Source organism: Coffea arabica, chromosome 1c (genome assembly GCF_036785885.1).
Source record: "Coffea arabica cultivar ET-39 chromosome 1c, Coffea Arabica ET-39 HiFi, whole genome shotgun sequence".
Lineage (NCBI taxonomy): Eukaryota > Viridiplantae > Streptophyta > Magnoliopsida > Gentianales > Rubiaceae > Coffea > Coffea arabica.
In genome coordinates, this window is record NC_092310.1 from 53,534,911 (window position 1) to 53,543,883 (window position 8,973).

The window sequence follows — 8,973 nt, forward strand, 5'->3', positions numbered from 1 at the left end:
CGTGCCAATGTGTAGTTATGAAAAAGTTCACTATTTTTTCTTTATTATTGAAAACTTGTTCTCACATGTTGCTTGAGATTGAAGAGAGACCTTCCTTTAGGTACGGTTGATTGTTGAATGAAGGCATTAGAACTTCTAACAAAAAATGAGATAGAAATGCGGGTGACGTTGAGCACCATACATATAGTCTCCTTTTGCGGGAGATAAGAGCACATAATTTTGACAATGACTGAAAAGTGTTGCAGATGAGTTGTTGGCGTCTCAACAACGTCGGTGTAAATGTTTCCAAAGAAGTTAATGTATAGATAGTAACATTCTCCGCCATATTTCAGCTTACAATATCTCTTTGGTTCAAGTAATTCATTACCAACTAAGCAGCTGTGGGGATGATCAAAACTTTGGAAACGTTATTGAGTCACAGCTATGCACAATCGTTTGGAAGGAGGACATCCGTTGGCCCATAGTTGAAAATATGGAATGGGGTAGGAAACTCTTTAAATTGCATACATCTTCTTAAAGTCAGTATGAAGAACATCTGAATCTGATAAAACTGACATGGACCAAGACCTTGATCTGCTGGCCTGAGAGTTCTTTCGGATGCTCCTCTTGTTTGAGCTCTCTATCCGGTGCATAATCACCCAATAACACATCGTGCCCAGCGTGGTAGCCAAAATTGTGGTTCCTATAATAGTCACTCCAATTGCCAGCCACCTCTCATGCTGGCCAACTACGACAAATGACAGTGCCAAGAAAGCCACTGAAATGAGCACACAAGCTAACCACATAAGCTTGTTTATGATAGCCATCATCTGCTTCTTTGCCTTGCTCTCTATAACGACCACTGAGGTTTGGACAACCACAACAGCAAGAGAAATGAAAAGGGCAATTGAGTCGAAGACAAAAAAGATTATGAAGGGGACTTGGGGTGCAATATTAGCTTCCCCAAGCGATTGGCCAGGTGGGATATTGTTAGGGTCGTCCACATATTGGCCAGGGACGGTAAAAATGGCTGCAAAGGCCACAGTAGCAATGAGCACCGCTACAACCGTCGTGGAATTGATTGCATTGTTAAGACCTTCAGCGTGCATCTTGTTAAGGCGCTTGGCAATGCCTTGCACGCGTTTCCTGGTTTGACGGGTATGTTCTAACTGGTAGTGCACTTCATGTTTTATGTCACTCACGGTTTGCTTCAACTCTCTTGCTGGATTTGTTGGTTGGGGCTTGAGCGTCCGGGCGCTCTGAACACCATGCTCCTGCAAGATGGATGCAATATCAGCTTGCCCTGTTTTCTCTGCAGTGTCGAGGGCTGTTTCACTAGACCTATTTACAGCTGTTATGTCGGTTTCGTTCTGTGCCAGAAGCATCCGAACTATCTGCACAAGTAGGATAAGAATTATGATCAATCGCTGCAACCAGTGAATCTTTCTGAATAATATTGCGTACTGAATCAATGTGTAGATAACTCTTATAGTAGCTCCGACGGAATAACACTATTGTGATGCAATGGAACGTATTATTGGCTACCAGATACAAGGCTTCATGTCAACGCATATGATTTAAAATTCTCTCTCAGGTTGCCAACGAAAGTGTGTTATTAGGTTCTATAATACTCATCATCAGCAGTCTTGCGTCTTTTTCATTTCAATCATTCATCTGAAATTCTTACTTTCTGTGCTTGAAATCAAATACACAGCAGATAGATGCATATGGTCAATGAGAAACCACGAGGTGAAAAAAACCTAAAATTGTCTAACCATTAAAACATCAGCAGAACAATTAAGCCATTCATGACTAATCTAGAAAGAAAAGCTTATCTCACCTGTGCCCTCCCTTTCCTTGTGGCTATATGCAACGCAGTATTGCCCTTATTATCAACCATATTTATCAGTGAAGGATCTCCTTTAATCAGTTCCTCCACCACTTCAAGATTTTGTCCTTTGACTGCCATGTGAAGTGCAGTCTGTCCCTTCTTATCATTTCGTGGAGCAATTCCAGGCTCCTTACTCAAAAGGGCCTTCACAACGTGCACATGCCCATTTCTTGCTGCAGAATGCAAGGCAGTCTTCCCATTACTTCTAGCTATAGCAGCAAGGCTACTCTCCAGCTCCAATAGATAATTTACCACTTCAATGTGGCCTTGAGTTGCAGCAGTATGCAGAGCTGTAGTGTTTGCAGTATCAACTGTCATGGAAAGCTCTGAATGAGCCTCCATTAGGACCTTCACGATATCTGGAAACATGTAAAAGTGAGCTAAATTTTGCAAAAGATGTGCACCACAAAAATAGGACAAGAACTTTAGCAGTGAGGCATACCCAAATCCCCTTGTTTGGCGGCTATATGTAGTGCATCAAAACCATTCCTTGCTTTGATCCCGGCGGCCGCAAGATCATAGTACTTAATCATCTCCTTCACTAACTCTAGATAACCATATTCCACGGCAACATATAATGCCGTTTCCCCAGCTGAGTTTTGCTTTGACAACAATTCTATTAACTCTTCCTCCGATGACTGGTGGGTAATTTCCCATACTGCTTTAAGATTTCCAGCTCTTGCAGCAGAATGCAATGCAGTGTCATCGCGTTTCCCAGTCAATTGTTTCGTCATCTTTTTCCGGGGTGTCGTGGTCGGCTGTTCAGCCTTTTCTGCCATTCCCTCCATTTTATCAACCGCCTAAGTTAGCTCTCCTTAGCCCTTCACTAATCTATAATCTCATAAAACCTCTTCTTCTTCCCCTCAAAAACCCAAATCAGCAATCGCATTTTTCCTCAAAATTGAATACAAGCAACTGAGAAAGCCAGGGTTCATTCATGTATCTTTGTTATCATCAAAGATAGAAACTTTAGTTCTCCACCTTCCATATCTAGTATCAACCTGAAATCAACATCCTGCAACAGAAAGAGAAAAATAAATTCAAAAAATACGTTTCCATCCTCAAATCAAATTGCACATAGCCAATGAATTACTATTTCGTACAACTTGATATTCAATGATCATCGTACATGATGCAACAACAGAACCTTTACCGCCATGAACGAATCTTCCTAAAAAGCCACAGACCACCAATCAATATGGTGAGTTCCTTTTTCTTTTCAATCTCTACGTTGTTTATTTATAAAGCTTTTACTTTCGCGAATGGAATACAACTAGAAAGATTGAATTCACATAAAACTAGAAAAAGGCAAGATATTTACCTGGCCATGAAGAAAGCTCCACTTTTTGCTCTCATCCATTAAAACTAGAAGAAGCCATAAATTTGAAGAGCTGTCTGTAATCAAAACAACCTGTTATTCTTTTAAAGACACGGCACGCCCTGGCTTTTGTTACATATTCAACCCAAAAAAGAAGATGGCCAAAAAATGGAGAGACATGCTGTAGATGTCAAGGAAGAGGGAGATGGAGGGGGCACATCAATAGCACATGTAAGCAACAAACTTTTGCAAATATAGTGTTTTTTAATACAAATCTCAAAACAAAATAAAGGATGTACTTTTTGCAAAGTTCACAATGGTTGATGCTGTTAAAATAAACCAAGAATCATCATAGCCAGGCAGAATTGCTATAATGATAGCAATTCTGATTCTTGGTTTTCAGAGTCAGAATTGCTATTATCTTAACAAAAATTAAGGCAGCTTGGGGACAAAAATGAGGTGGCTGCAAAATGAATCAACGGTAATAACAGAGCCACACGCGTTGGTAAATTGGTTCTGGACCCAATGGGAGGTTCTGCAAAGCTCAGCTGAGCTAAATTAGTATCAAGTCACCATCCTCCTCCTAATTATGTGGTGGACGGACGAGAGGGTGTAAATTTGAAGTACTAACGTTTTCAACGTTGTTTGTAATGTGATTGGGGTTGTGTGGACCACGCGCAGTGGTGGGAATGGAGATTGAAACTACGAATGTGGTTGCTTTTTATTAACATTTTTTTCCTCTTTAACTTTATTCTTTTTCAAGCGCGAGCCTCATGTCTGACCCCAAGCCTCTTTAATTTTTTTTTTTTTTTGGACTTGTCGAATTTTGAGAAGTTGAAACTCTTTAACTAACTACTAACCCAAAATTCCGTGGCTAACAAATAGGAATTAAATTCTTGTTTGGGTTATAGATTGAAGGTTTGAACCTATCTGCAGTGAAAAAAATTTAAATGAGACGTCAGAGCACCTTTTGATGTAGTCAAGTCTTTAACATGCTCACATTTTATATAATTTCTTTAGACTTTTTCTCCTTGTAAAATATGATAAATTAAGAAGAGGGAGAGGGAAAAGAGAAAAAAAAAACCTCTATCGGTGCCGAAAGAGATGGCCAGTGTCGGAAGAGGTGATTGGCGCCAGAGGTGGTGGTGAGTTGATGTGGGGGAGGAAGAAGAAGAAAGGAAAGAAGGGAGTTTTTTTTTTAATTTTTTGGTATTTTTGAAATGTGTATTTTAAAAACTTTGGAGAGTTTTTTAAAATTACTATTGTTAAAATTGTTAAAAAAATTGTAGGATAAAAACTAGGCAAAAACTTACTTTGTCAAACAGGGTCTAAGTTATAGAAATATTATTGTTGCGACAGAAAAAAAAAAAAAAAAAAACTCTTTAACTTAAACAATCCGAAATGTGAAATTGTTGGAGTATCCCCTACTTACAAATTCTATGAAGATAACCAATTATTTATAGTGAATCATGGGTCTATTTTTTTCCCTTTGTTTTGGGACAACAAAGCATGGATTGATTTCGTCTTGCTAAGAACATGCCCATTAGTTAACAAAGTAAACATAAGGGCCAAATTGGCAAATATCTTTTTGTATTTTCCTCTTCATATTCTTTTCTCATATTGAGATGATAGTTTAAAGTGGATGAACAGATTTCAAGAAGGTAGCCAGAAAAAAAAAAAAAAGGATTGTTTGCTTGCTCTTTTTTTTTTCCTTTTTTCCTGTAAATGGAATCAATAATAGTTTTCATTTGTGTCTTTGATGACTTGAACGGACTATAGTTGAAACATCTTAGTGATTAAATTGCGCTTCATTGTCAGATTGTTTGCTTGCTTCAAGTTTATCTCTACGAATCTTTCAAATATAGTGAAGCATGAATGAAAATGAATTTCTTTAGACAAATTTGATAAAAGATAAGAGAACTATAATTATGAATATTCATCAAAACGAGGAAGGACTGTGTGGGTGAGCTCCAAATCATTTTGTTTAGGCGATGACAAACTGAGATCAGAGAACAAGCATAGCATGAGACAACGTTTTTTAATTTTGCCGGGGCCAAAAAAAAAAAAGCTTTGGTCATATACTTTTCTCTAACCGTGTGGTTTTACTCCTCGAGTCTTGTCCACTGGGTTGGGGTTGGGTTTGGGTTGGGATATAAGTCCCTGGGATTGCCTCAAGAGTTGCCGGCTTTTGAGGTTAATTCTGGGATTAGGTTTATAAAACAACAAAAGTCTGATTCAGGCTGTTGAAAAAAGACAAATTGCCTCAGGGTTGAAAGGGTATTGGGTGGTAGTATCCCACTTAGCAGCAGGTCCCCCCTATAGGTACATTTGTCCCACATCGGGGTTGGGGTTGGGTTTGGGTTGGGATATAAGTCCCTGGGATTGCCTCAAGAGTTGCCGGCTTTTGAGGTTAATTCTGGGATTAGGTTTATAAAACAACAAAAGTCTGATTCAGGCTGTTGAAAAAAAAAAAAAAAGTCTTGTCCACTGAAGTAGAGGCCCCACAGAATCACTGTTAAAAGTTTATCTTCAATCTTCAGTGGTGCATTTGGATTAAAAGCGTAGAAACAGGCATGTAGATGTAGGCATCATGAAATCCACTTTTTTTCAGATTGAGAAACTGCTCTAATTTATTCCAATTTTGTCTTTCGATGCGCTTTCTTTTGTTTATTACTTTTTGTTTTATTTAGTGAAGTTGTTTGGATTGTCATTTTTCTTCCAAAATTTTTTGTATTTTTCATAAACATATCTCTCAATTAACTTTGTATTTCACACACATGAAATCATTACAGTACCTTTTTTTTTCTTTTTTTTTTTTAGAAAAAAATGCGAAAGATAGCAATTCAAACACGCAAGTTTTTTGGAGTACGTGAATCTCAATCAATTTCTTTGGTTACCACTCATCCATTTTTTTTTGGTAACCCGGAACATGCCCCGATCCGAGCCCTTTGGACCCGAGCCGGCACATCAAACCGGAGGGAAGCCGATAGCTCCATGTAGCTTTCTTGGACGAGTTAGAATGTGCAGCGCAGCGGGCACGAATCGAACCCCGGTCAGTGGGGAGACCAGCAACTCAAGGCCGATCTCTCAACCGCTGCGCCATATGCCCTGGGGCCACTCATCCATTTTGGATCTTGTAATTTGTGAGAAAAATGTATTTCTCTTTATCTTTTACTTTCATTCGTTGCCAATTTAATTGCATTTAAAATTGGACAAAAAGTTGGTTTCTCAAGGATTTATTATGTCCTCATTAAACTCCAAAAATCTAGTGAAGTTTAAGATTTTGGAGAAGAAATCTCTCCTTGCAAACATTCTAAATTAATTGCTTGTAGCAAGGACATTAATAAACCGTGTCTACGAGTTATTAATTCCATTCGTTTGAGAAATATAGAATTTTATTGCCGCCAAACTTAGGTAAGTAAAGTTACCAGTATATATAAGTGCAGCCTAAATATTTCACACGAGCACTTGTAAACATATTAATTGCCTTTTTTTTACTTCAAACTGGATGCTTCTATACAAGCAGCAATTCCGCAGTAGATGCTGATTCTGATGAAGAAAAATGAAGAATTTAGTTATAAAGAAAATGAAATTATCTTCTTCATCAGTTTATCTCCACTTCGATGCTAGCTACAGCATACAACGATACTACGTAAAAAGATATTTCTCCCACCATTAACACAAAAGTCAAAAACAGCAGTTAAGGAAGTAATAGATTCCATGTGATCTATTTTCATATTGTTCAACTATGCCATCTAGAATACATGTTACGCTTGATTGCAATCACCACGAGGTCAACTTCGCACTTAAGCACATATTAAAAAGTCAATGTGATCGATTACTTAAAACCACTTACGATTCCCACTTGAAGAATTTTATCATCAACTTGGGTCTTGGTTTGGTTCTTGTTATCCGCTATCTATCTAACGAGCAGCTCAGGCACTCATTAACATGTAGTTCAAATGTCAAATTTTTAAAAGATTTTTTCTACTCGTTAATAAACGCGAATCACATATATCTATCATGTAAATGCAAACTATACTAATGTAATTGAGATGTTACATTTTTTAAGAATTTTTTCTAAAGGTGTTTATTACACGCTCCTAAATCCTATCTAAACTACCATATGAATGTACATGCTAACAAATAGAAAAAGTAATTTTTATTTTTTTTTTCCTAACGGGGTAAAGATTAGATTCAAGAAATAGAGAGGGAGAAAGATGAGATTTAAGAAGTATAAAGAAACAAACCTTGTTTTTTTTTTTTTTTTGTTAAATTACTTACAATTGTACTAAATTTTCGGTGACAAGGAATCTATCTACATGCGATTAGTACCATTAATTCACTGATTATCTTTCATCAGAAAGTCATGTTGCAAAATCGGCTGACTATCTGTTGGGTGATGTGGGTCCAGGAGTCATGTCGCGAAAGTCATGCTGCTAAATGCTGGTCCCACGCAGGCAAATTGCGATCTGATGTTGAACATGAAGTAAAGCATGAAACATGGCCACGTTGCGTCACAGTCATCCGGTTAACTACGTATAGTGGTAGGGTAGGATTAAAAATGCGTTGTCGTTTTGCCTGATAATTAAGTAAATCTCAAATAAGTAGTTGATAAATCATAATCACGCGCTTATAAGGTGCTTTTCTTTACTACTTGGAAATGAAAACAAATGCGAGCCGACAAATGCTGAGAAACAATTCATTTTAATCACCAATTATTCGTAAGATCTCAATTTCCGAGAATATATATAGTTATTATCCTTAAAACTGCCAAAACTAACAGAATCTATGGCCTTGACACAGCTGAACTGTATCCGCCCTAAATTTCAGGTGTCCATTCCTTCATTGTGTCCAGCAATTAGAACTCTAGGTTGTAGATTTTTTTTTCCCTGCCTTTTGTTGGCAATAGCGTCCTAGACTTTCACCGCGAAGATAAATAAATGAACAAGTTAAACTTTTCTTTTATATGACACAGATTAGTAGTTTTGAATAAATTTCTTTATTTGATGTTTTCTCGTTAAAGCAATGGGTTCTTGAAAGTGGTAGATTGCTATTTTTACGAGTTTTTGTATACAGAAAAAAAAAATTATGATAACGATTTGATTTGATGCATATAAAATAAAAAGATGATTAGACAATGTTTTCGTAAAAAGCATAAAAAAGACGCGGGAAGTGTTTCACCATTTTAATTCCGGTTTATGTAACTTTCTAATGAAGGGCTTTACGCAAGAATAATAATTTATTTCAAAAGATTATTGTATTTATAGCAGGACAAAATCAAAACTGCCCTTCAAAATTAAAAATCACAAAATCGTGTATCGTGCACCCTGCAATGTGAACATCATCACATCAATGTCACAGTCAAATTACAAAAGTAGGGGGGCTGCATGAAATGATAGGCCAACTGGGTGGGGCGCACTTGACATGATTGAGGATTTGCCTAAGAAACTTGATGCCGCTGATTTAGATAAACTGGCCTTGGAATGAAATTTTGTCCCGCAGTGGAGATTGGACTCTGAGCTTCTTTGCTTCTATTCTCTAATGTCCGTGGAAAATGAGGGTTTGTTGGGGGGTTCTTTCTTCTTATAATGGTTGAATAGAGTCCGAAGACTTTGCTCTTGAATTTTTCAAGTGATTTGATACCATCAATCATAACCAGATAATTTGATATTATCTTAGGTATAGTATTTTTTTTTTTTTTTTTGGGGTCTTCTTGGTATCTATACATTTGAGTGAAGGTGAGGAAATCGTCCCCATATAGTCGTATATTTTAAGAGGGCTG

The 8,973-nt window shown here is 37.4% G+C and overlaps 1 protein-coding gene across 1 annotated transcript; it reads right to left on the bottom strand.

Moving 5' to 3' along the window:
• Positions 1 to 280: 280 nt before the first annotated feature.
• On the bottom strand, positions 281 to 3,808 carry LOC113728571 (ankyrin repeat-containing protein At5g02620-like). The gene is made up of 4 exons (XM_072077589.1): positions 3,192 to 3,808; positions 2,313 to 2,885; positions 1,820 to 2,229; positions 281 to 1,373 (listed from the first exon to the last, which is right to left on the bottom strand). The coding sequence occupies exons 2-4, from the start codon at positions 2,656 to 2,658 to the stop codon at positions 495 to 497; spliced, it is 1,635 nt and encodes a 544-aa protein (XP_071933690.1). The 5' UTR covers positions 2,659 to 2,885; positions 3,192 to 3,808; the 3' UTR covers positions 281 to 494.
• Between the last annotated feature and the right edge of the window lie 5,165 nt (positions 3,809 to 8,973).

What these genes read in the sequence shown, in the direction of transcription:
- LOC113728571 (XM_072077589.1), bottom strand. Translation starts at nt 2,658, where the DNA reads ATGGAGGGAATGGCAGAAAAGGCTGAACAGCCGACCACGACACCCCGG. An exon ending in CGCCAAACAAGGGGATTTGG is followed by an intron (nt 2,230 to 2,312) that starts GTATGCCTCACT and finishes ACATGTTTCCAG; the next exon opens with ATATCGTGAAGGTCCTAATG. An exon ending in CAAGGAAAGGGAGGGCACAG is followed by an intron (nt 1,374 to 1,819) that starts GTGAGATAAGCT and finishes CTACTTGTGCAG; the next exon opens with ATAGTTCGGATGCTTCTGGC.